The following is a 27,427-nucleotide window of genomic DNA, read 5'->3' as shown; positions in this document are numbered from 1 at the left end:
TGAGCTGATCCATTTTCAGCAGGCAAACAAATAGATATGTAATGAGTAGAGCTGATATGATACATTATTCTATGTCAGAGACGCATCATATGTTTATTCTACATAACAGATTTCTATCTGAACATTCCACAATGATGTGGCTAGTTGAAGGTGCAGCAGAAGCCCCTTTTACCCAGGACCCTACCCGAGGACACAGAATGACCCACCACCTCTCGGTGACTCAGGCATGTAGCCACTTAAATATTGTTTGCCGTCTTTCCAAATACAGTGCCTTGCGAAAGTATTCGGCCCCCTTGAACTTTGCGACCTTTTGCCACATTTCAGGCTTCAAACATAAAGATATAAAACTGCATTTTTTTTGTGAAGAATCATCAACAAGTGGGACACAATCATGAAGTGGAACGACATTTATTGGATATTTCAAACTTTTTTAACAAATCAAAATCTGAAAAATTGGGCGTGCAAAATTATTCAGCCCCTTTACTTTCAGTGCAGCAAACTCTCTCCAGAAGTTCAGTGAGGATCTCTGAATGATCCAATGTTGACCTAAATGACTAATGATGATATATACAATCCACCTGTGTGTAATCAAGTCTCCGTATAAATGCACCTGCACTGTGATAGTCTCAGAGGTCCGTTAAAAGCGCAGAGAGCATCATGAAGAACAAGGAACACACCAGGCAGGTCCGAGATACTGTTGTGAAGAAGTTACAAAAAGATTTCCCAAGCTTTAAACATCCCAAGGAGCACTGTGCAAGTGATAATATTGAAATGGAAGGAGTATCAGACCACTGCAAATCTACCAAGACCTGGCCGTCCCTCTAAACTTTCAGCTCTTACAAGGAGAAGACTGATCAGAGATGCAGCCAAGAGGCCCATGATCACTCTGGATGAATTGCAGAGATCTACAGCTGAGGTGGGAGACTCTGTCCATAGGACAACAATCAGTCGTATATTGCACAAATCTGGCCTTTATGGAAGAGTGGCAAGAAGAAAGCCATTTCTTAAAGATATCCATAAAAAGTGTTGTTTTAAAGTTTTCCACAAGCCACCTGGGAGACACACCAAACATGTGGAAGAAGGTGCTCTGGTCAGATGAAACCAAAATTGAACTTTTTGGCAACAATGCAAAACGTTATGTTTGGCGTAAAAGCAACACAGCTCATCACCCTGAACACACTATCCCCACTGTCAAACATGGTGGTGGCAGCATCATGGTTTGGGCCTGCTTTTCTTCAGCAGGGACAGGGAAGATGGTTAAAATTGATGGGAAGATGGATGGAGCCAAATACAGGACCATTCTGGAAGAAAACCTGATGGAGTCTGCAAAAGACCTGAGACTGGGACAGAGATTTGTCTTCCTACCAGACAATGATCCAAAACATAAAGCAAAATCTACAATGGAACGGTTCAAAAATAAACATATCCAGGTGTTAGAATGGCCAAGTCAAAGTCCAGACCTGAATCCAATCGAGAATCTGTGGAAAGAACTGAAAACTGCTGTTCACAAATGCTCTCCATCCAACCTCACTGAGCTCGAGCTGTTTTGCAAGGAGGAATGGGAAAAAATTCAGTCTCTCGATGTGCAAAACTGATAGAGACATACCCCAAGCGACTTACAGCTGTAATAGCAGCAAAAGGTGGCGCTACAAAGTATTAACTTAAGGGGGCTGAATAATTTTGCACGCCCAATTTTTCAGTTTTTGATTTGTTAAAAAAAGTTTGAAATATCCAATAAATGTCGTTCCACTCCACTTGTTGTTGATTCTTCACAAAAAAATACAGTGTTATATCTTTATGTTTGAAGCCTGAAATGTGGCAAAAGGTCGCAAAGTTCAAGGGGGCCGAATACTTTCGCAAGGCACTGTACATTTGGAATACATCCCATGCTTATGACTCACCTCCATGTTAGTCTTTGCTGGACACGCTGCTGTTCTCTTGGGTAGTAGAGACTTTCTTCGAAGTTGGTAAGGACTATTCTGAGCTCCTGGACCGGATTCTTCTGCAACCATATCTGCAGGGACGTCCTCATCTGGAGAGGAAGAGAGGATAGTCAGAACAACCCTATCTGCAGGGACATCCTCATCTGGAGAGGAAGAGAGGATAGTCAAAACAACCCTATCTGCAGGGACGTCCTCATCTGGAGAGGAAGAGAGGATAGTCAAAACAACCCTATCTGGAGAAGAAGAGAGGATAGTCAGAACAACCCTATCTGCAGGGACGTCCTCATCTGGAGAGGAAGAGAGGAGAGTCAGAACAACCCTATCTGCAGGGACATCCTCATCTGGAGAGGAAGAGAGGATAGTCAAAACAACCCTATCTGCAGGGACGTCCTCATCTGGAGAGGAAGAGAGGATAGTCAAAACAACCCTATCTGGAGAAGAAGAGAGGATAGTCAGAACAACCCTATCTGCAGGGACGTCCTCATCTGGAGAGGAAGAGAGGAGAGTCAGAACAAACCTATCTGCAGGGACATCCTCATCTGGAGAAGAAGAGAGGATAGTCAGAACAACCCTATCTGCAGGGACGTCCTCATCTGGAGAGGAAGAGAGGAGAGTCAGAACAAACCTATCTGCAGGGACATCCTCATCTGGAGAAGAAGAGAGGAGAGTCAGAACAACCCTATCTGCAGGGACGTCCTCATCTGGAGAGGAAGAGAGGATAGTCAGAACAACCCTATCTGCAGGGACGTCCTCATCTGGAGAAGAAGAGAGGATAGTCAGAACAACCCTATCTGCAGGGACGTCCTCATCTGGAGAAGAAGAGAGGATAGTCAGAACAACCCTATCTGCAGGGACGTCCTCATCTGGAGAGGAAGAGAGGATAGTCAGAACAACCCTATCTGCAGGGACGTCCTCATCTGGAGAGGAAGAGAGGATAGTCAGAACAACCCTATCTGCAGGGACGTCCTCATCTGGAGAGGAAGAGAGGATAGTCAAAACAACCCTATCTGCAGGGACGTCCTCATCTGGAGAAGAAGAGAGGATAGTCAAAACACCCCTATCTGCAGGGACGTCCTCATCTGGAGAAGAAGAGAGGATAGTCAAAACAACCCTATCTGCAGGGACGTCCTCATCTGGAGAAGAAGAGAGGATAGTCAAAACACCCCTATCTGCAGGGACGTCCTCATCTGGAGAAGAAGAGAGGATAGTCAAAACACCCCTATCTGCAGGGACGTCCTCATCTGGAGAAGAAGAGAGGAGAGTCAAAACAACCCTATCTGCAGGGACGTCCTCATCTGGAGAGGAAGAGAGGAGAGTCAAAACAACCCTAAAACATCCATATCTCAGTTTTCGATATTGTGACCAAAACATTGCTTTTGCAACCGTTTGACTTGGCAGTGCAACACACATTTAAAAAAATACAAAGACAGGGGAATGCCCGTGTGCGTGTAGGGCATATGTCTACCGCTGTGTAGCCGTTAGCGATGCCAATGACAGCCTAACGTCTTCTGGTAGATGGAAATGAAACTAAAAGTTAACTACAAAGTAGCCTCTGCCTGGCAGGTATTTGTATCAATCCAGTGGTCATTTGTGTTGAAGTGTGATACAGACACAGGTGGTAAATTGAATAACAGTCACCTACTCCTATCTATACAGAAGTAAATAAAATCATTCAAAATAGGCTGACATCAGAAAGCATGCTTTGGCCACAGATGATCATTAGCTTCTTTTAAAAGAAAAAGCTATAAATGTTTTTTTGTTTTTTTTTCTTCAATCGCATAGCATGCAGTCGGAAGGACACACAATTTGGGTAGCACGCACGGCAAATACCAAAGATTATTGTTGAGTTGCGACCATCAATGAAAAGTAGAGACCCAGCCAGGCATTTCGCAATATAACATCATAGTTTGGAAAGCAAATGGCTATTACTGTAAAGAGAAGACAATGAAAAGACTAATCTGTATTTTATAGTTAGCAAAAATTCTCTACTTAATTGATTGAACAGCATAAGCCCTGCTAAGGCAACTCTGGACCTCGAAGCCAATTCCATTGCATTTTTTCATTGCTCCCCTCTAAATCAGGCACCAATTTAAGCCTGGAAAATCAGGTGTGTGCAAATCATTTTACGGTAGTAAAGAAAACCAGCAGGCTCCAGATCTCGTAGGGTAAATTGAGTACCCTTGATATAGCCCATCTTATTGGCTCATATCCCCAGTGTGTGCACATATTCACTATCATTGTTGGGTCAGTGGCACTTGAAAGTTCGCTTTTGGACAATAATTTCCTCCTCCAGGTTAGATGGATGTCATATTGTAGGCAATTTGCGGCTCACCTTCTCGTAGGCCTATTCTATGGATCAGACAACATTGTTTTTATTGATCTGTTTGTCAGTGTCAGCAGAGTAGTCTACCCTGTAAAAAAGACCCTGCTACTGTCTCCAGTAAAATAAAGTCATAGAATTGCATGAAATGTGTTTATAAAAAGGCCAAGAAGCGTATCTTATATAACCTATAGGAGGAATGGGCAACTCCAGTCTTCGGGGGCCGGAGTGGTGTCACTTTTCACCCCCATCCCTAGCAAACACAGCTGACGAAACTAATTGCTATCTAAACTGAAGACCACTATTAGTTGGTTATTGGAGTCAGGTGTGTTAGCCATGCAGTCTTTTTTGCAAACAGTGATTGGGTTATTTTATTAGTCTAAATTGTGAAGATCCGGAATAGTAGGCCATCTTATATAAGTCTGCAAATGCAATGATGCATGGAATGCTTTATCATAAAAGGTACATTTTTGCACTGAGGTCCACAAGCGATAGGAAAAGGTGAGGAGAGCGAGTTGATGAATGCGAGAAGGAATTGTATACACACAATGAGCGGAGTGATTTGTGCTGTTTTTATGTGACTGATATGAAAATGAACTTTGCGTGTGCTCAGGAATGTATTCATTCCCCCGATTCTGTTGGAAAATGTTTCTTAAACGGAAGCAAACAGAATGGGGATAAACATACCTGAATTTGTTCAACAGAAACTGTTGGACTAACAATTACACCCTAGATCAGCTAGATGCAAGCAAGATTGTGCAAAGCAGGTATTGAATGTGTCACTGTCACCTTGATCACAAAAATTTCTCGACCATGACACCCTGTATAGTTTCATTCATAGGCTAGATTGTAGCAACCTAAAGATGGCTACAGGGAAATGTGTGTATCAAGTAGTAGGCCTAAACCTAGCGATGTTTTATTGAGCTGGGTGAAGGGAATATGAATGACAGTCAACCAATATGCTGTGATAGAAATAAGGCCATCCTCATGAAGCATTTTTTATCATCGTCCCTCATCTAAAAACGCCACTGACTGCCACACACACTTGAAAAAAAGCCATAACAATGACATGATGATAGTAAACCATTCACAGTCAATTCAATAACATTTTTCCTGTGACAATGTGTGAAGTAGCCTTGTTTATAGAAGAGAACAGGTAAATAAGAGGACAAGGCTAGAATAAAATTGAGGCTAGTCCTGAGAACTCTGCATAGGCTATGACTAGTAGAAATGCCAGACTACGGCTGCAATGCAGCGAGCCACATTTCCTTTGCACAGCTCCAAAATCTTTAACAGAGAGGGGTTCAATAAGTCAGCCTGCTTCTCAGATCTCTATGACTGACAGCAGAGTATTTGGCCACATTCCATTCATCTGCAGTCAAGCTAGGAGTCCCTGCTGTGGATCCATACATGAAGCAGTGAGTAATTTGACTTCCCTGCGCCTGATGGCACTTGAGTTCCCATTCACAGCTTCATTAAATAGTACCCGCAAAACACCAGTCTCAACGTCAACAGTGAAGAGGCGACTCTGGGATGCTGGCCTTCTAGGCAGAATTCCTCTGTCCAGTGTCTGTGTTCTTTTGCCCATCTTAATCTTTTCTTTTCATTGGCCAGTCTGCGATATGGGTTTTTCTTTGCAACTCTGCCTAGAAGGCCAGCATCCTAGAGACACCTCTTCACTTCAAAAGGGTTTTCTAACAATCAATTAGCCTTTTAAAATGATAAACGTGAATTAGCTATCACAACGTGCAATTGGAACACTGGAGTGATAGTTGTTGATAATGGGCATCTGTACGCCTATGTAGATATTCCATTATTATTATTATTATTTTTAAATGTACATACAAAAATACAAAATATGCATGTGCAAATATCTGAATGAAATGAACATTTTACCATCTGGCTTCATTCACACAGACCAGTGATCACAATGCTAGCAGCCTACCTATTTATGCTACCTAACAAAAGTAACCAATAGAAAATATCACTTCCATGGTTTATTACTTGCGATGGTGGCTTTCATGATTCTGTCTGGGTAAAACCATGAACCTCCCCTTAGAGGTCTCATAGGACATGTCCTGCCAACTGAACGTGACCCAGTCTATTGAGTATCAACAATTGTGCTGAACAGAGCAGGTGATAGAACCCAGGGGACCAGGATAGCATGACCAGAGACCCATGGATGGTGATGTGTGCTGATCATAGAATTACTAGAAGGGGGGAAAAAGCCTTCTCACGAATTGGAAAGATTTATAGTAAGTGGAAAGAAGCATTGTTCTTGTTTGGAACAATCTGTTGACTGTATTTGACCTAATGGAACAGCATGGAAATTTCTCGTGAATATAACAGTGAGGAAGAACCACTGCTCGAGTGACAGGGGGCGGGGCTTGGTGTGTCTGGGAAGCAAACTACACAAATTACACATGGCTGAGAGGCCTTTCAGAATATTGCATGCCACAGACTAAATATACTTAGATCAGTTACAAAGATCTCCCTAGAGGGTAGCAACAACAAAACCATCCTCTATCCTATCATGTATTTGCAAGCATTTGCAAGCATCAGCTTCATGACCAGGGCATAAAATTGTCGGGTAGGATTTAGGTATTGACGGGTAAGAATGTCTACTTCAACAGCCACGTTGGCATTCGCATTTGTGAATAGTCAAGTATGGGCATATGTGCGAGTTGCGATTTCTAGCAGAAAAACGCTAAAGTATCTGTTTTCAAAGTATTTCTGCTGTTTTGTTTCATAGCTGCTTATAGCACAAATAAATACATATCCTACATTCCACCTTGCGCAGCAACAGCTTTGCATACTGAGTGAAACACTGAGATTCATTTTTGGAGGCGCTGGCACAGACAAACATTGGTCTAATTTACTCAAGTCAGCAAAGTGTCATTGTTATGGCTGTTTTTTGTGCATGTTTCTTGGCTATTTACATTGTTTTGTTTATTGTTAGTTTGAATGTGCTGCTTCCACTGATGGCGAAGAGAAGCTGTCAACTGCTCAGTCACATTCTCACACACCTCGTGGCCACATTACCACGGTAACCTCCCGCCCTTAAAGGAGCTGCTGAACATTTTTTCTCACCTGATATTTGGGTTAAAATAACCAATGAAATTGAGCAATATGCCACATTACTTCTTACTAATACATTTCTTGTTCTGGAAACAATACAAGGAATGGTCATCAGTTTATGTAATTATGGGGGGGTTTTGGCTGGTTAACAATCTGAGTGGCTGATAGATTTTTTTCATCTGCCTGCCAGCATGGTTGAATATAACAAAAAGTGAATTTAGGCCCTGTTCATGACTATTGAACTCTGAGAAGGGATCAGATTCCAGGCTTGACGAACAGGAGCAGGCCGATCCGCAATAAAGAGTTGAGTTGTTTGGGGGCGTAGGCTAATGGCAACGGGGAAAAAAATCAAGAACAGCAATGATTCCAGACCAGTCCTTCCCACTACTAAACTTCTAATCCGTGACCTTCACTAGGTCCAAAGACCATTACATCATCAAAACCACATCATAGTTTCAGAGGCAGCAGGTCAGAATTTCACCGGAAAAAGCCACGTCTTTTGCCTGGAAGACATGGTACAAACGATTCACAACATGACAATGATAATAGCCTGAACAGTCAGTTGTACAAACAAGATATGGCAAATCAGCTGGCTTAGTGAACTAGGCTACCCCTCAGGGCATCAGGGTCAGAACGTCTATGTATGTGTCACACAGACAGACCCTGTGAAACCTTCCCTGTCAGTTTGTATCAAGCCTAACCATAGGCTACATCACATGATAGGCCTATCAAGAGGTATATATATATATAGCTCTGGGCCAATATACACTGTGGCAAGTTTATTAGGTAAACCCGTTCAAGAAAATGGTTTGCTCCTACAGACAGTCACAAGGCTGTGGTTTGCTACATAAAGCAGGCAGACAGGAATTGAGGCATTCAGTTACTGTGTAGATTGAAAGTAAGAATGGGCTAAATGAGTGACCTAAACAACTGAGCGTGGTATTATCCTCGGTGCCAGGCACCAGTAACTCAGAAACGGCCTCCTGGGCTTTCCACGCATGACAGTGTTTAGGCTTTACCGAGAATGGTGCGTCAAACAAACAAACATCCAGTCAGCAGCGCGGTGGGGCAAAACAGCTTGTTGATGAGAGATTTCAAAAGGACAATGGCAAGGATCGTGCAAGCTAACAGGTGGGCCTCAAACTGGCGAATAACGGCATGCAGAACGGCATCTCGGAGCACAACTCATTAGTTCTCGTCACGGATGAGCTATTACAGCCGACAACCACCCTGGCTCCACTCCAATCAGATAAAAACAAGAAGCAGCAGCTCCAATGGGCACGCGATCAAACCACTGGACAATTGAGTGGAAAAACAGCACCTGGTCCAACTTAGCGTAAGTAGCATGAGGCCATAGTCCCATCCTACCTGGTGTCAACAGTGTAATGGTGTGGGGCAAGTTTCTGGCACATGTTAGGTCCCTTGATACCATTGGAGCAATGTTTCCATGCCCCAGATAATTCAGGCTGTTCTGTAGACAAAGGAGGCCCCTGAGCCATTATCAGAGGGGTGTACCTGATAAAATGAGTATGCATACATACACACACACATATATATCATCATTGAGACATTCTGCTGTTTCCTGAGGGAATGAATCCTATGACAAAAGTTGGGAGAGATACAACAGATTAAAGTTCAGCCTTCTAGCAATGTTGCACAGAGCCTTCTAGTGTCTATCATAGTGCAAAGCGTATAGGCGTATGCACAGCAGTGTTCTACAGGGTCGCGTTAACGCACAATTCTTTGTTTTCTCAAAGAAGAAATATAAACTGCTTAAGATCTAAAATGCTTATTATTGTAATTTCTAGTCGGCATCAGAATAATTTTGTGCTTCAGTTGCAATTCTCCACTTGGATGAGAATTCACAAACTGGCATTCTATCAGCATAGTGTAGCATACTTTTGTCCGGTAAAATGCAAGATTAACTTAAATAAAAACATTAGGAAATGTAGCTGGCTACATTCTATGATTAACATTAGAAATGTGATGGCCATGCATCACTTGCGAAAAATACCTTGCTTTTTCATTGTAAGCTCATTTACTTGTGTGGCTGCTAGTCAAATAATGTTGCACTTCTGTTGTCATCTGATGAAAATTAAGCTATTTTCTGCCAAATGTGTTGCACTACTGAATTTTCTGTTGAGGAAAGCTATAGTTGCACGTAGGGCCTAAAATTGACACCCGCCACCTGCGGGTAGATTTTGGCATTGGCGGATAAGATGTCTATTTCACCAGCTCTTTGGCGGGTGGTCAGGATGCCACAGAGTGAGCACTTCACTTGTATTCATTAATAAAAATAGTCAAGTATATTGGAGCATTTATTTTACAAAGTATTTCTGCCATTTTGTTTCATAGCTGGTAAATGAATTGTGCAAAGTCAAAGAACTATGAATCCTATCCCACGTCGAGCTGCAACACTGCCTGGTTCGGGACTGTGCACAAGTGAAGAGCGGAGTTAAAGATTTGTTTTTAGAAGCGCTCTGCACAGGCATAAAAGTTGGTCTAATTTACATAGTTTTGTTCATGAGCTAGGTTGTTATTCAACATTTGAGTTTCAACTGCTAGGAAAGAGAAGACAACGCAGCTATTAGACAATCTCACAGGCACAAGACTTGAGTTGCATTACCATGGTAACCTATCCCTAGAGTGAAGCATGACAGTGGCAGCATCATGCTGTGGGATGTGTTTCAGCATCAGGGACTGGGAGACTAGTCAGGATCGAGGGAAAGATTAACAGAACAAAGTTGAGAGATCCTTGGTCAAACCCTGCTCCAGAGCGCTCAGGCACTCCTACTGGGACAAAGGTTCACCTTCCAACAGGACGACGCAGGAGTGGCTTGGGGACAAGTCTCTGAATGTCCTCGAGTGGCCAAGCCAGACCCTAAACTTGAACCCCATCGAACATCTCTGGAGAGGCCTGACAATAGCTGTGCAGCGACGCTCCCCATCCAAACGGAGAGCTTGAGAGGATCTGCAGAGTGGAAGGGGAGAATCTCCCCAAATACGGGTGTTTCCGAGCTTGTGGCATCATACCCACGAAGACTCAAGGCTGTAATCGCTGCCAAAGGTGCTTCAACAAAGTACTGAGTAAAGGGTCTGAATACTGATGAAAATGCACTGTATATGGATGACATAAAGCCAGGCACATTTAACAGTTAGGCTATTGATTTATAGACCTAATTAAGTTGGGGTTTGCTCGATCCTCAATTTTCTTATACAACTAGGCTAAGCACTAGTCGCACAGGACTAGTAATACTAGAGAATGTTGGTTATGTAATTATTACCCCATAATTCCGTTATTCCAGAGGATGACTCGGACGTGATTCGTTTTTTTCCAAACTGCCCCCTGAAATTCCTTCTTTTTTTGTAAATTGAGCCCAGGCGATAACTGGGCTACATTGATAATTAGAGCTTGATTCCCAAGTTTCTGAACCGTACCAAACCATCTTTGGTATACTGTCACCAAAACATTTGAACTGAGGAAGTATGATTATGATCATAATCACCCTCACCAGCAGAATACCAGCCTGCATACCACTGCTGGCTTGCTTCTGAAGCTAATCAGGGTTAGTCCTGGTCAGTTCCTGTATGGGAGACCAGATGCTGCTGGAAGTGGTGTTGGAGGGCCAGTAGGAGGCACTCTTTCCTCTGGTCTAAGAAAAAATATCCCAATGCCCCAGGGCAGTGATTGGGGACACTGCCCTGTGTAGGGTGCCGTCTTTTGGATGGGACCTTAAACCGGTGTCCTGACTCTGAGGTCATTAAAGATCCCATGGCACTTATCGTAAGAGTAGGGGTGTTAACCCCGGTGTCCTGGCTAAATTCCCAATCTAGCCCTCAAACCATTACGGTCACCAAATAATCCCCAGTTTACAATTGGCTCATTCATCCCTCTCCTCTCCCCTGCAACTTTTCCCCAGGTCGTTGCTGCAAATGAGAACATGTTCTCAGTCAACTTACCTGGTAAAATAACAGATTGATTAAAAAAGAATCATTAGGATATTTTAGATGTCCTAAATGCCCCCCAGCCTTCAGATGTGAGCTAAACAGTGCACTTAAAATTAGTTTTAAGGCTGTGGATGCGAAAGTGAACTTTCCATTTCAAAATATTGAGGCAGTTGTATGCTGCTTTGTGATCCATTTACAGCAAGGGTAACATTAAATATGTGCAATATTTTTTACTGATGTATTTGACAATATTCCATTAATACACACAAAACATATGAACAAAAGCATTCACTGTGAGAGTTGATACATGTAGCCTATATATGAAGGCCTATGTATCCAATCAGTTAGTTCTTGCTCAAACCACGAGCAACACCTGTAAAACTCAGACATTTATCTCAAAATACAGGGATGTTGATTCGCATGGGACTGGTATTATCTGAGGACCTTGGAGTTTGCCGAAAAACATTAGATTATTCTGGCTGGATTTGTAACTCTTCTGCAAAGTACATATGATTGATATGGCAGATTCGGACGGGACAAAAATTATAGTTGTGGTGTCTTGTGCCAGTAAAACTAATCCCGTCAGAATAGGGTTTAAGGCAAAGACTTTTTCCTCGTCTCTGCTGCTGCCTCCGCCGCAATGTTCTCAATCCCAATATGCTGGTTAATTTTGCTATTATGCACATAGCAACATTGGAAAAGGTGCCAATTCTACACCGCACTGAAGATTACGTTTCAGAACCGTGGGCAGCGAATGCGGAGGAAAGCGCATGTTATTAAATTATTTATTTATTAGCGTTGCACCATCATCATTATATAATAGAACTATATAAAATGTCAGTATCACATGTATTAGAGTGATGGACTGTGCCATCCCTGTGGCCTCCGCAATGGTTTAGACCACTTGAGTAAGGCGCGAATCAGATGGGTGTCTTGTGCACCATGACAAAATTGCAACTGCTCAACTAAAGAAATCTCGGTCGACTAACAGCCTATCGACCAAACAATCGACCAGTCGACTAAATGGGGTCAGCACTACAAAGGACACGTAGTGTGTCGGGTTGTGCTCCACCTTCATTATAGCATCATCAATGTATCATTACTGGGGAACAAACCAAGACTAGAGATGGGATCCTGGGGGTGGTGGGGAGTAGACAGAATAAAGACCTCGATAGGAAGAAACTGGGTTCACTTACTAAAAAGACAGCCAGGGTCAAGCTGCATTGTTCCTGTCATGGTTCCTGTGCCCCACTCGTTAATCATCCAACAGATCAATGGAAATTGGCAACAGGGGCACATTTATGATTTTGCCAACATCAGCTACATTACATTTCAGGTTTTTAGGGTACAAAAGTAAATGAAGATCTAATATAATACCAGATACATGGATTGTAAATAGTTTAAGAGGTGGTAGTAACGAAAACAAAACAGTGTTTCAGGCCGATGAATGCAAATGTCTATATGTAGGCCTGTAATCTGTAAATGTAGCCTAGGGCTAATCTCTATTCCAGTGTATGCGTTCCACATCTGAAGAAGACCGAGCCCAGTTCACAAATGCCAGTCGCAAACATTCTTATTCAACTTCATATGTTTCCCTAAGACTGCATTTAGACAGCAGCCAAATTCAGATCTTTATTTCACTAATTGTTTTTTCAGTTTTGAAAAAGATCTGATGTGAAAAGATCTGAGGCGAGTTTAACAAGGCTTTTGTTTGCAGTCAACATTTTGCCAGAGTAACAATTTCAGTTGAACGATTTGAATACACATTCCAAAACGTTAGTGAAACATCAAACTACTTTTTGTAAGGATTACTGAGTTTTTAGCGACAATGTTCAAACTGAAAATGATTTGGCAATTCCTACTAAATTTAATTCCTACAATTGAAAGTCTACATGGCCACTTGATTATTTTTTAGTGGCAGTACGCTAATGTCAGTCAAAGTTCAATAACTATTACTCTTGTTGAACGGATCTCTGATGTGATTGGTCAAAAGACCAATTAGTGGGAAAATATTAGAATCGTGAGCCTGTCTAAACGCAGCATAACTAATTAGGAGAAAATATTTTCTAACTATTGGAGGTATATTTCTACCAATCAGAGCAGCTTTTTAGCTAATAATTGCAATAACATATCTATCTGTAGACTGTGGTTACTACATGCTGTGGCCACTGCTATTGAGGCTACTAGCGCTGTCTCTGCTCCACACTCCAGCACAATAAGTGGCGGTAATACATCAACGAAGGATGCCAACAGCCCCCCCCAACAACAACAAAATAACCACAGGAGAAGGCTGCAAGGTAGTGTCCTTTGTCCCCGCCGACATGTACTGCTTTCAGGTAGTTCTGTTAACAGTACGGTAAGTAGCTAACTAGCAGGGAAACGGGTACACTGTCCTTCGCCTCGGGAGCACTGCTTTCCCGCAGCTCTTGACTTTATTGCGCGCAAAGTAGCTAGCTAGTGTAGCCAACTCAACTACACTTACCGTAACATTAAATTAACTGGGAAAGCAGTGCTCCGCAGGCGTTGGCGAAGGACACTGTGTCGGTGTCCTGGCTTGCAGTCGTTAATGGCAGTGTCCGCAGCATGTAGTTAAAGTGGTAGTGGTATGGAGTAATGGATGCAGACTAATTCATAATTGCCCAAAATATCAGAATCGGGCTGTCTGTGTAAACGCAGCCAATATAACCTAGCTAGCAAAAGTTACATGCACCTCTGCAATTCAAAGAGGCCTCAGATCACCATTTGAACAGCTGCCTTGACTATGTTGAAGCTGCCTCAGCTAACGTTACTACTAGTTAGCTAGTCACGTTCATTTATAGTTATTACAATAACGTAGCTGGCAAATTGACTGTAGTAAACCTAGTTTTATCAGGCCCACTGAATCACCTAACGTTAGCACTCACAAAAAGCTCTGCTGACGTGATGGTCGGTCCCTTCAGGTGAAATTTCCCTGCATTTAGAAAGTCATCTTTGTCTAAACATCAGTTGGCAAAGTACCGGTAGTGAGCCTATTTTTAGATTATCGCACATGGAACATAAACATTTGTTTACCTTTGAAACGTTATCTTTCGAAAGATTGCCTGGTTACCACATTGCTAACCCACTGTGCGCTTCGGGACACAACGCCAATGGGTGTCGGACAGTCAGATGTCCATCCCAACACAGCCAGACATTGATGGTGATTTACGGTGGTGAGACGCGGCACATAGACAAAATAGATAAGCTGGCTAGCAAATTTAGATGCGTCAAGCTAATTTAGCTAACTGTCTAATTTAGCTTATGCGAGAGTACCGTTAACCACAACTAAAACGTGATTTATTCAGCTACTATGTAGTTAATTGAACTATCCATGCTGAATATAATAACCAATATTATTCTCTACAATTTGTGACGTGACTAGATAGCCACCTAAACAACTCCCTAACTGCTTTAGCTAATGTTAATATTAGCTAGCCAACACAAACAACTCGTCTCCAGACCAAACGCAACTTTGGTTAAGTTAATAACAAGTGAATGCGTAATTAGAAGAAAGGCAAATGTGCCGCCAATGTGCTAATTTAACAACAATTGCAAGTAAATGTGCACTTTGATACTTTCCTAAGAGCTATTCAAACAAAGGCGTAGTTCCTGGCTAGTTGTCTACAGATAACGTCATCATGGGTTGCCAATTTGCTTGTTACGTTAGCGTACTAGCCAGCTGGCTAACTTTACATGCTAATAAACACTAGCGAGACTACCAACAAATAGAAAAAAAAACTACCTCATGACAAAACTCGTGGGCTAACCATTATTAGACGTGTATTATTAGTCGTTGGTGCGTTTGAGCAATCTAGCTAGTTATCTGGCATTCTTCTACGACCTGTAGTCTAATCAAGATCAGCAAGGATTCGCTAAGGTCTAGGAACAAACCAAGCCAAACAAAGCGCGGCCTAAGAGATTGTCGACAGAACAAGAAGCCTCGGCGTTTCCTACAGTCTCCACCAAAAGGGAAAGACGTCTTCAACCCATTTTTTTTAAAGCCACAGCTATATTCAAACGTATAACTTGAGTCAACAAGTAACCGAACCAACGTATTTCTGAAATTGTTTCAAATGCGCCCAGTTAGCTTAGAGGTGACGTTACATGCATTACCTCTTTCCTGGTTGTTCCTTTCCGGCTGTACCGGGCGCGGCCTCGACACTCGCCTGGGTCTTCTGCTGGTTGCTCTGACGGAGTTCATTTGCGGTGTTTAGAATAAAATAAATCAAACCCTTCTCTATAGTTAGAACGACGTCTAAGCACGCAATCTAAAATGTTTTTTTCTTAAACATTGCGCAATAAGTCACCCCTTTCCTGCAGCTCGAGAAAAATATATATTTTTGCGTTGCCCCTGCAACCCTTGCTCAGCTCCGTATCACTGTTGCAGGAGGAGCCATTAGCACACAGCGACCGTCCGACAACAAGAACATCACATGGGAAGACTATCCACCAATAGCACATCGAAGTAGGCCGTTTTTTTCTGCCACTGCAAATAGGAATGTGTGTCTAATGTCTGAAATTGACTGACTGAGACTGAAACAAGAAAGGCTATTATGGACTCACTTTACCTTCTGAACTATTGCTATTATTAGCCTACTGTAGCCTAATCATCACGATTACCTGTGTGTTAGTAGTACTGGTCTGGAACCAAACCCTGCACACCCCGTGGGTCTCCTGTACAGACCAGTCTACTGAATCATAAAAGCATGTGTCCTGTGCAGGGGGGGCTAGCTAGTAGCCCACAATAGGACTGAAGAACAAAGGCCTATATGGTTAATGAAGCCCAAGCCATGGTCTATAGGATTATATATGATTAATGAATCCCAAGCCATGGTCTATAGGCCTATATTTGGTTAATGAAGCCCAAGCCATGGGCTATAGGTCTATATTTATTTATTTATCTGTACCTTTATTTAACCAGGTAGGCCAGTTGAGAAAAAGTTATCATTTACAACTGCGACCTGGTCAAGATAAAGCAAAGCATTGCGACAAAAAACAACACCGTTACACGTGGGATAAACAAACGTACAGTCAATAACAATAGAAAAAAATCTATACAGAGTGTGCGCAAATGGAGTAAGGAGGTAAGGCAATAAATAGGCCATAGTAGTGAAGTAATTACAATTTAGCAAATTAACACTGAAGTGATAGATGTGCAAGTAGAAATACTGGTGTGCAAAAAAAGTAAATAAAAACTATTTGGGGATGAGGTAGGTAGTTAGGCTGTGTACAGCTGCAGCGATTGGTGAGCTGCTCAGATAGCTGATGCTTAAAGTTAGTGAGGGAGATATAAGTCTCCAATTTAAGAGATTCTTGCAATGCGTTCCAGTCATTGGCAGCAGAGAACTGGAAGGAAAGGCGGCCAAAGGACATGTTGGCTTTGGGGATGACCAGTGAGATATATCTGCTGGAGCGCTTGCTACGGGTGGGTGTTATGGTGACCAGTGAGCTGAGATAAGGCGGAGCTTTACCTAACAAAGACTTATAGATGACTTGGAGCCAGTGGGTCTGGTGATGAGATCATACAGGTCGCAGTGGTATATGAGGCTTTGCTGACAAAAACGTATGGCACTATGATAGACTGCATCCAGTTTGCTGAGTAGAGTGTTGGAGGCTATTTTGTAAATGACATCGCCGAAGTCGAGGATCGCTAGGATAGTCAGTTTTACGAGGATATGTTTGGCAGTGTGAGTGAAGGAGGCATTGTTGCAAAGTAGGAAGCCGATTCTAGATCTAACTTTGGATTACAGATGGTTAATATGAGTCTGGAAGGAGAGTTTACAGTCAAGCCAGACACCTAGGTATTTGTAGTTGTCCACATATTCTACTTAAGTCAGAACTGTCTAGAGTAGTGACGCTCGTCGGGAGGGCGAGTGAGGACAGCGATCGGTTGAAAAGCATGCACTTAGTTTTACTTGCATTTAAGAGCAGTTGGAGGCCACGGAAGGAGAGTTGTATGGCATTGAAGCTCGTCTGGAGGTTAGATAACACAGTGTCCAAAGAAGGGCCAGATGTATACAGAATGGTGTCGTCTGCGCAGAGGTGGATCAAGGAATCACCAGCAGCAAGAGCGACATCATTGATATATACAGAGAAAAGAGTCGGTCCGAGAATTGAACCCTGTGGTGCCCCCATAGAGACTGCCAGAGGTCCAGACAACAGGCCCTCCGATTTGACACACTGAATTCTAAAAAAGTAGTTAGTGAACCAGGTGAGGCAGTCATTAGAGAAACGAAGGCTGTTGAGTCTGCCAATAAGAATACAGTGATTGACAGAGTCGAAATCTTTGGCCAGGTCGATGAAGACGGCTGCACAGTACTATCTTTTATCGATGGCGGCTAGGATATCATTTAGCACCTTGAGTGTGGCTGAGGTGCATCCGTGACCAGCTCGGAAACCGGATTGCACAGCGGGGAAGGTACGGTGGGATTCGAAATGGTCAGTGATTTGTTTATTAACTTGGCTTTCGAAGACTTTGGAAAGGCAGGGCAGCATGGATATAGGTCTGTAACAGTTTGGGTCTAGAGTGTCACCCCCTTTGAAGAGGGAGATGACCGCGGAAGATTTCCAATCTTTAGGAATCTCTGACGATACGAAAGAGAGGTTGAACAGACTAGTAACATCAAATCAAATGTATTTATATAGCCCTTCGTACATCAGCTGATATCTCAAAGTGCTGTACAGAAACCCAGCCTAAAACCCCAAACAGCAAGCAATGCAGGTGTAGAAGCACGGTGGCTAGGAAAAACTCCCAATAAAGGCCAAAACCTAGGAAGAAACCTAGAGAGGAACCAGGCTATGTGGGGTGGCCAGTCCTCTTCTGGCTGTGCCGGGTGGAGATTATAACAGAACATGGCCAAGATGTTCAAATGTTCATAAATGACCAGCATGGTCGAATAATAATAAGGCAGAACAGTTGAAACTGGAGCAGCAGCACGGTCAGGTGGACTGCGGACATCAAGGAGTCATCATGTCACGTAGTCCTGGGGCACGGTCCTAGGGCTCAGGTCCTCCGAGAGAGAGAAAGAAAGAGATAATTAGAGAGAGCATATGTGGGGTGGCCAGTCCTCTTCTGGCTGTGCCAGGTGGAGATTATAACAGAACATGTCCAAGATGTTCAAATGTTCATAAATGACCAGCATGGTCGAATAATAATAAGGCAGAACAGTTGAAACTGGAGCAGCAGCATGGCCAGATGGACTGGGGACAGCAAGGAGTCATCATGTCAGGTAGTCCTGGGGCATGGTCCTAGGGCTCAGGTCCTCCAAGAGAGAGAAAGAAAGAGAGAAGGAGAGAATTAGAGAACGCACACTTAGATTCACAGAGGACACCGAATAGGACAGGAGAAGTACTCCAGATATAACAAACTGACCCTAGCCCCCCGACACAAACTACTGCAGCATAAATACTGGAGGCTGAGACAGGAGGGGTCTCAGCCTCCAGGGGTCGCAACAAGGGCAGAAGATAATTTTAGAACGAGAGGGTCCAGATTGTCAAGCCCAGCTGATTTGTACGGGTCCAGGTTTTGCAGCTCTTTCAGGACATCTGCTATCTGGATCTGGCTAGATGTGTAACAGATGTGAAACGCTAGCTTAGTTAGCGGTGGTGCTCGCTAAATAGTGTTTCAATCGGTGACGTCACTTGCTCTGAGACCTTGAAGTAGTTGTTCCCCTTGCTCTGCAAGGGCCGCGGCTTTTGTGGAGCGATGGGTAACGATGCTTCGTGGGTGACGGTTGTTGATGTGTGCAGAGGGTCCCTGGTTCGCGCCCGGGTATGGGCGAGGGGACGGTCTAAAGTTATACTGTTACATATGGTTAATGAAGCCCAAGCCATGGCCTATAGGCCTACAGTGGCGCAAAAAAATATTTAGTCAGCCACCAATTTAAGTTCTCCCACGTAAAAAGATGAGAGAGGCCTGTAATTTTCATCATAGGTACACTTCAGCTATGACAGACAAAATTAGAAAAGAAAATCCTGAAAATCACATTGTAGGATTTTAAATGAATTTATTTGCCCGGGCGGTGTGTTTTGGATCATTGTCATGCTGAAAGACCCAGCCACATTTCATCTTCAATGCCCTTGCTGATGGAAGGAGGTTTTCACTCAAAATCTCACGATACATGGCCCCTTTCATTCTTTCCTTTACACAAATCAGTCGTCCTGGTCCCTTTGCAGAAAAACAGCCCCAAAGCATGAAGTTTCCACCCCCATGCTTCACAGTAGGTATGGTGTTCTTTGGATGCAACTCAGCATTCTTTGTCCTCCAAACACGACGAGTTGAGTTTTTACCAAAAAGTTATATTTTGGTTTTATCTGACCATATGACATTCTCCCAATCTTCTTCTGGATCATCCAAATGCTCTCTAGCAAACTTACATTTATATTTAAGTCATTTAGCAGACGCTCTTATCCAGAGCGACTTACAAATTGGTGCATTCACCTAATGACATCCAGTAGAACAGTCACTTTACAATAGTGCATCTAAATCTTAAAGGGGGGTGAGAAGGATTACTTATCCTATCCTAGGTATTCCTTAAAGAGGTGGGGTTTCAGGTGTCTCCGGAAGGTGGTGATTGACTCCGCTGTCCTGGCGTCGTGAGGGAGTTTGTTCCACCATTGGGGGGCCAGAGCAGCGAACAGTTTTGACTGGGCTGAGCGGGAACTGTACTTCCTCAGTGGTAGGGAGGCGAGCAGGCCAGAGGTGGATGAACGCAGTGCCCTTGTTTGGGTGTAGGGCCTGATCAGAGCCTGGAGGTACTGAGGTGCCGTTCCCCTCACAGCTCCGTAGGCAAGCACCATGGTCTTGTAGCGGATGCGAGCTTCAACTGGAAGCCAGTGGAGAGAGCGGAGGAGCGGGGTGACGTGAGAGAACTTGGGAAGGTTGAACACCAGACGGGCTGCGGCGTTCTGGATGAGTTGTAGGGTTTAATGGCACAGGAAGGGAGCCCAGCCAACAGCGAGTTGCAGTAATCCAGACGGGGAGATGACAAGTGCCTGGATTAGGACCTGCGCCGCTTCCTGTGTGAGGCAGGGTCGAACTCTGCGGATGTTGTAGAGCATGAACCTACAGGAACGGGCCACCGCCTTGATGTTAGTTGAGAACGACAGGGTGTTGTCCAGGATCACGCCAAGGTTCTTAGCGCTCTGGGAGGAGGACACAATGGAGTTGTCAACCGTGATGGCGAGATCATGGAATGGGCAGTCCTTCCCGGGAGGAAGAGCAGCTCCGTCTTGCCGAGGTTCAGCTTGAGGTGGTGATCCGTCATCCACACTGATATGTCTGCCAGACATGCAGAGATGCGATTCGCCACCTGGTCATCAGAAGGGGGAAAGGAGAAGATTAATTGTGTGTCGTCTGCATAGCAATGATAGGAGAGACCATGTGAGGTTATGACAGAGCCAAGTGACTTGGTGTATAGCGAGAATAGGAGAGGGCCTAGAACAGAGCCCTGGGGGACACCAGTGGTGAGAGCGCGTGGTGAGGAGACAGATTCTCGCCACGCCACCTGGTAGGAGCGACCTGTCAGGTAGGACGCAATCCAAGCGTGGGCCGCGCCGGAGATGCCCAACTCGGAGAGGGTGGAGAGGAGGATCTGATGGTTCACAGTATCGAAGGCAGCCGATAGGTCTAGAAGGATGAGAGCAGAGGAGAGAGTTAGCTTTAGCGGTGCGGAGCGCCTCCGTGATACAGAGAAGGGCAGTCTCAGTTGAATGACTAGTCTTGAAACCTGACTGATTTGGATCGAGAAGGTCATTCAGAGAGAGATAGCGGGAGAGCTGGCCAAGGACGGCACGTTCAAGAGTTTTGGAGAGAAAAGAAAGAAGGGATACTGGTCTGTAGTTGTTGACATCGGAGGGATCGAGTGTAGGTTTTTTCAGAAGGGGTGCAACTCTCGCTCTCTTGAAGACGGAAGGGACGTAGCCAGCGGTCAGGGATGAGTTGATGAGCGAGGTGAGGTAAGGGAGAAGGTCTCCGGAAATGGTCTGGAGAAGAGAGGAGGGGATAGGGTCAAGCGGGCAGGTTGTTGGGCGGCCGGCCGTCACAAGACGCAAGATTTAATCTGGAGAGAGAGGGGAGAAAGAGGTCAGAGCACAGGGTAGGGCAGTGTGAGCAGAACCAGCGGTGCCGTTTGACTTAGCAAACGAGGATCGGATGTCGTCGACCTTCTTTTCAAAGTGGTTGACGAAGTCATCTGCAGAGAGGGAGGAGGGGGGGGGGAGGAGGATTCAGGAGGGAGGAGAAGGTGGCAAAGAGCTTCCTAGGGTTAGAGGCAGATGCTTGGAATTTAGAGTGGTAGAAAATGGCTTTAGCAGCAGAGACAGAGGAGGAAAATGTAGAGAGGAGGGAGTGAAAGGATGCCAGGTCCGCAGGGAGGCGAGTTTTCCTCCATTTCCGCTCGGCTGCCCGGAGCCCTGTTCTGTGAGCTCGCAATGAGTCGTCGAGCCACGGGGCGGGAGGGGAGGACCGAGCCGGCCTGGAGGATAGGGGACATAGAGAGTCAAAGGATGCAGAAAGGGAGGAGAGGAGGGTTGAGGAGGCAGAATCAGGAGATAGGTTGGAGAAGGTTTGAGCAGAGGGAAGAGATGATAGGATGGAAGAGGAGAGAGAGCGAAGGTTGGGACGGCGCGATACCATCCGAGTAGGGGCAGTGTGGGAGGTGTTAGATGAGAGCGAGAGGGAAAAGGATACAAGGTAGTGGTCGGAGACTTGGAGGGGAGTTGCAATGAGGTTAGTGGAAGAACAGCATCTAGTAAAGATGAGGTCGAGCGTATTGCCTGCCTTGTGAGTAGGGGGGGAAGGTGAGAGGGTGAGGTCAAAAGAGGAGAGGAGTGGAAAGAAGGAGGCAGAGAGGAATGAGTCAAAGGTAGACGTGGGGAGGTTAAAGTCGCCCAGCACTGTGAGAGGTGAGCCGTCCTCAGGAAAGGAGCTTATCAAGATATCAAGCTCATTGATGAACTCTCCGAGGAACCTGGAGGGCGATAAATGATAAGGATGTTAAGCTTGAAAGGGCTGGTAACTGTGACAGCATGGAATTCAAAGGAGGCGATAGACAGATGGGTAAGGGGAGAAAAAGAGAATGACCACTTGGGAGAGATGAGGATCCCGGTGCCACCACCCCGCTGACCAGAAGCTCTCGGTGTGTGCGAGAACACGTGGGCGGACGAAGAGAGAGCAGTAGGAGTAGCAGTGTTGTATGTGGTGATCCATGTTTCCGTCAGTGCCAAGAAGTCGAGGGACTGGAGGGAGGCATAGGCTGAGATGAACTCTGCCTTGTTGGCCGCAGATCGGCAGTTCCAGAGGCTACCGGAGACCTGGAACTCCACGTGGGTCGTGCGCGCTGGGACCACCAGATTAGGGTGGCCGCGGCCACGCGGTGTGGAGCGTTTGTATGGTCTGTGCAGAGAGGAGAGAACAGGGATAGACAGACACATAGTTGACAGGCTACAGAAGAGGCTACGCTAATGCAAAGGAGATTGGAATGACAAGTGGACTACACGTCTCGAATGTTCAGAAAGTTAAGCTTACGTAGCAAGAATCTTATTGACTAAAATGATTAAAATGATACAGTACTGCTGAAGTAGGCGAGCTGGCAGTGGCTGCGTTGTTGACACTACACTAATCAAGTCGTTCCGTTGAGTGTAATAGTTTCTGCAGTGCTGCTATTCGGGGGCTAGCTGGAAAGCTAGCAGTGTTGTTTACGTTACGTTGCGTTAAAAGAACGACAATAGCTGGCTAGCTAACCTAGAAAACTTCAGACGGGCCTGGACATGTACTGGCTTAAGCAGGGAGACACGTCTGGCACTGCAGGATTTGAGTCCCTGGCGGCGTAATGTGTTGCTGATGGTAGGCTTTGTTACTTTGGTCCCAGCTCTCTGCAGGTTATTCACTTGATCCCCCCGTGTGGTTCTGGGATTTTTGCTCACTGTTCTTGTGATCATTTTGACCAAACGGGGTGAGATCTTGCGTGGAGCCCCAGATCGAGGGAGATTATCAGTGGTCTTGTATGTCTTCCATTACCTAATAATTGCTCCCACAGTTGATTTCTTCAAACCAAGCTGTTTACCTATTGCAGATTCAGTCTTCCCAGCCTGGTGCAGGTCTACAATTTTGTTTCTGGTGTCCTTTGACAGCTCTTTGGTCTTGGCCATAGTGGAGTTTGGAGTGTGACTGTTTGAGGTTGTGGACAGGTGTCTTTTATACTGATAACAAGTTCAAACAGCAGGTCCCATTAATACAGGTATAGAGTGGAGGACAGAGGAGCCTCTTAAAGAAGAAGCTACAGGTCTGTGAGAGCCAGAAATCTTGCTTGTTTGTAGGTGACCAAATACTTGTTTTCTTATTTGCAAATAAATTCATTAAAAATCCTACAATGTGATTTTCTGGAGAAAAAAAAATAATTTTGTCTGTCATAGTTGAAGTGTACCTATGATGAAAATTACAGGCCTCTCTCATCTTTTTAAGTGGGAGAACTTGCACAATTGGTGGCTGACTAAATACTTTTTTACCCCACTGTATATGGTTAATGCCTATAGAGACAAGGTCAGAGACCTGGCAGTGGTGCCAGGATAACTATGACACAGGAGATTATTGTGGACTACAGAAAAAGGAGGACCGAGCACACCCCCACTCTCATAGGCAGGGCTGTAGTGGAGCAGGTTGAGCGCTTCAAGTTCCTTGGTGTCCACATCACCAACAAACTATAATGGTCCAAACACACCAAAACAGTTGTGAAGAGGACACAATCTCAGGAGATTCAATAGATTTGGTATGGGTCCTCAGATCCTCAAAGAGTTCTACAGCTGCACCATCGAGGACATCCTGACTGATTGCATCACCCCCTGGTATGGCAACTGCTTGGACTCGACCGCAAGGCAGTACAGAGGGTAGTGCATATGGCCTAGTAAGTCACTGGGGACAAGCTTCCTGCCATCCAGGACCTCTATACCAGGCAGTGTCAGAGGAAGGCCCAAAAGATTACCAAGGACTCCAGCCACCCTAGTCATAGACTGTTCTCTCTGTTACCGCACGGAAAGTGGTACCGGAGTGCCAAGTCTAGGTCAAAAAGGCTTAACAGCTTCTTTCCCCAAGCCATAAGACTCTTGAACAGTTAATCAAATGGCTACCCGGACTATTTGCATTGTTCCCACCCACCCCATTTTTACACTGCTACTACACTCTGTTTATTATCTATGCATAGTCACTTTACCTCTACCTACATGTACATATTACCTCAATTACCTTGACTAACCGGTGCCCCCGCACATTGACTCTGTACCGGAACCCCCTGTATATAGCCTCGCTACTGTTATTTTATTGCTGCTCCTTAATTATTAGTTATATTTATTTCATTATTTTTCTTAACTGCATTGTTGCTTAAGGGCTAAGGGGTAAGTAGGGTTAGGGTTAAGGGGTAAGTAAGCATTTCGCTGTAAGGTCTGTTGAATTCGGGGCATGCAACAAAGATTGGATTTGATTTGAAGCCCAAGCCATGCGCTATAGGCCTACTCCATTTCAAAGTAGATCTAGGTAATTTGTCAATTCATCTGATATTGGGGAAATATATTTGGTCAATGTGTTTTCTTTGTGTTGTCTGAAGTAGAAGATGGCATAGGTTTATTATTACAGTCTTCCTGACATATCTGACACAACCGATTGCCTGCTGTAGGATAGACAGGATGACCCTTTTCTTTCCCCCGACACACATGATTGTGTACAGGGTTCGGATTTACAGGGGAGCTAGAGGGGGCACTAGGCTACCCGGCAGGGTAGCCTAGTGGTTAGAGCGTTGGACAAGTAACCGGAAGGTTGCGAGTTCAAACCCCCGAGCTGACAAGGTACAAATCTGTCATTCTGCCCCTGAACAGGCAGTTAACCCACTGTTCCCAGGCCGTCATTGAAAATAAGAATTTGTTCTTAACTGACTTGCCTGGTTAAATAAAGGTAAAATAAAATAAAAATTAAAACAGGCCCCGCATGAGAATTGAAATATCAATACGGCCCCCCTCAAAGATATTGACATCTGGCACCCATAAGACACGTTGGGCACCCCAAGAGTCACTGTGATTTGAACCATGAGTTGATCTGCTAATGCCAGTCAAATAATCCTACAGACAGCAGTACTCCTGTACATGGCCTTTATCGCAGCTCCGCTATCAGTGTAATAAAAACATACTTCTTTACCAATCACAAGTACAAACTTATCAGCAGAGGTCCCCTCCTTTGTGTTCAGCTGTCATGATGCTTAGTTCCTGACTGACAGCTGTATAGAGCCCATGTTGTGAGGTTGGTGGCAAACTGATTGTGTATTTACTCAAAAGACACTCTCTGTGTCACAAATTACACCCTATTCCCTATTTAGTGTACTACTTTTGAACAGGGCCCGAAAGTCATTTGGGACACAGTCACTTGGCAATTATCATGCAAAAATACTGACAGTCAGATAGCCCTGTTATGTTGAGGCAAAAACACTGACAGTCAGATAGCCCTGTTATGTTGAGGCAAAAATACTGAGTCAGATAGCCCTGTTATGTTGAGGCAAAAATACTGACAGTCAGATAGCCCTGTTATGTTGAGGCAAAAACACTGACAGTCAGATAGCCCTGTTATGTTGAGGCAAAAACTGACAGTCAGATACAAAATACTGAGTGATAGCCCTGTTATGTTGAGGCAAAAATACTGACAGTCAGATAGCCCTGTTATGTTGAGGCAAAAATACTGACAGTCAGATAGCCCTGTTATGTTGAGGCAAAAACACTGACAGTCAGATAGCCCTGTTATGTTGAGGCAAAAACACTGACAGTCAGATAGCCCTGTTATGTTGAGGCAAAAACACTGACAGTCAGATAGCCCTGTTATGTTGAGGCAAAAACACTGACAGTCAGATAGCCCTGTTATGTTGAGGCAAAAACACTGACAGTCAGATAGCCCTGTTATGTTGAGGCAAAAACACTGACAGTCAGATAGCCATGTTATGTTGAGGCAAAAACACTGACAGTCAGAGGGTGAAGTTCAATGCCTTCATGTATGGATCATTGATCTGTGAAATTGCTGAGCAAAGCTCATTCATGATTCATGTCAGTGAAATAGAGCGAAGAAGCTATCATGTATGGGACCTTGGATGGCATCATGGGTAATAGACATTTAACTGAGAGGAGGTCGTCTATCTATTCATGCACTCCAGTCTGGTGAATGTTCACCCACAGATGGACCTATACTCTACTCTGAGGCACCAGGCTCTGCTTTCCTTGAGTCCAGTTGGTGGAAGGATCATTATGAAGGACTAGTAATGTCATGTAGGAAAGGACACCATCTGTTGGGATTTGGCCTAATGGTGACGTAAACCTCAAACCAGAGATGGAAGAGAAAGCGAGACTTCTCACAAGCAAATCTTTTCATGGTTGAGGGTGGGGGGGATAAGTATACCAGAGCCGGCTGATTTCAGCAGTTTCCCACTGAAAACATCCTATCTGTGTATGTGGGAGTTCCATCTCTTGAGTGAGCATGCCAGAGATGGAGGAACCGTGAGCTCACATGGGAAAGCATGCTCATGCAAGAGAGGGAACACACACTTGACCATTTTGTCCAATAGTCAGGGGCACAACTTTCACTGGGGACGGGAGGGACATGCCCCCGACAGTTGTCATTGGAATGTGATACAAAACAAGGCAACGGTAGTCTCTGAGCATTGGGTAGGCTGTTTGGAGTGTATCCAAATGGATAAAAATAACTATTATGTCCCCCCCACTTCTAAAACCAAGTTGCTCCCCTGCCAATAGTAAATTGCTTTTATGAGACAGCTTCATTATCCACCATCTTTGCCTCAAACCAAGGATTGCCCAGACATGGGGTAAATTGCATTTGAATTCAGAAACTGAAACCAATTCCTCTGATCCCAATTGCTTATGAATGAGAATTTGAAATTCAGTTTACTTCTTATACTGAAATGGAATTGACCCCAACCCTGATGCACTAGTACAGTTATTGAAAGGAAGAAAAACTAGCTTGGTGTCTCTTCTTCATATCAGATGTCATCTCTAATGAAGAGGGACAGATCAGATGGATGCAAATCTTCTACTGATTCATTGTTTGTAACTGTTCAATCATGCTTAGCTGTAGGAA

At 44.4% G+C, this 27,427-nt stretch overlaps 1 protein-coding gene across 3 annotated transcripts in view; it reads right to left on the bottom strand.

Annotated features, from left to right (window-relative positions):
* LOC118371531 (F-box only protein 11-like) overlaps positions 1-15,752 on the bottom strand; it is a 50,014-nt gene extending 34,262 nt beyond the window's left edge. Inside the window, exons 1-2 of one of the 3 annotated variants that reach the window (XR_008071057.1) lie at positions 15,421-15,752; positions 1,902-2,032 (exon numbers count right to left, since the gene is read on the bottom strand). Coding sequence is in view for 2 of the 3 variants with exons in the window: in XM_052470746.1 (XP_052326706.1) it covers positions 1,902-2,032; positions 15,421-15,508 (219 nt within the window). In the remaining variant the exon portion in view is untranslated. The remainder of the gene's footprint in view (positions 1-1,901; positions 2,033-15,420) is intronic. The other 2 variants (XM_052470746.1, XM_052470747.1) reach the window with 2 other exon arrangements.
* Between the last annotated feature and the right edge of the window lie 11,675 nt (positions 15,753-27,427).

Source organism: Oncorhynchus keta, chromosome 2 (assembly GCF_023373465.1).
Source record: "Oncorhynchus keta strain PuntledgeMale-10-30-2019 chromosome 2, Oket_V2, whole genome shotgun sequence".
Taxonomy (NCBI): Eukaryota; Metazoa; Chordata; class Actinopteri; order Salmoniformes; family Salmonidae; genus Oncorhynchus; species Oncorhynchus keta.
Note: the sequence above shows the minus strand (reverse complement) of the source record. Positions and strands in the feature narration are given on the sequence as shown.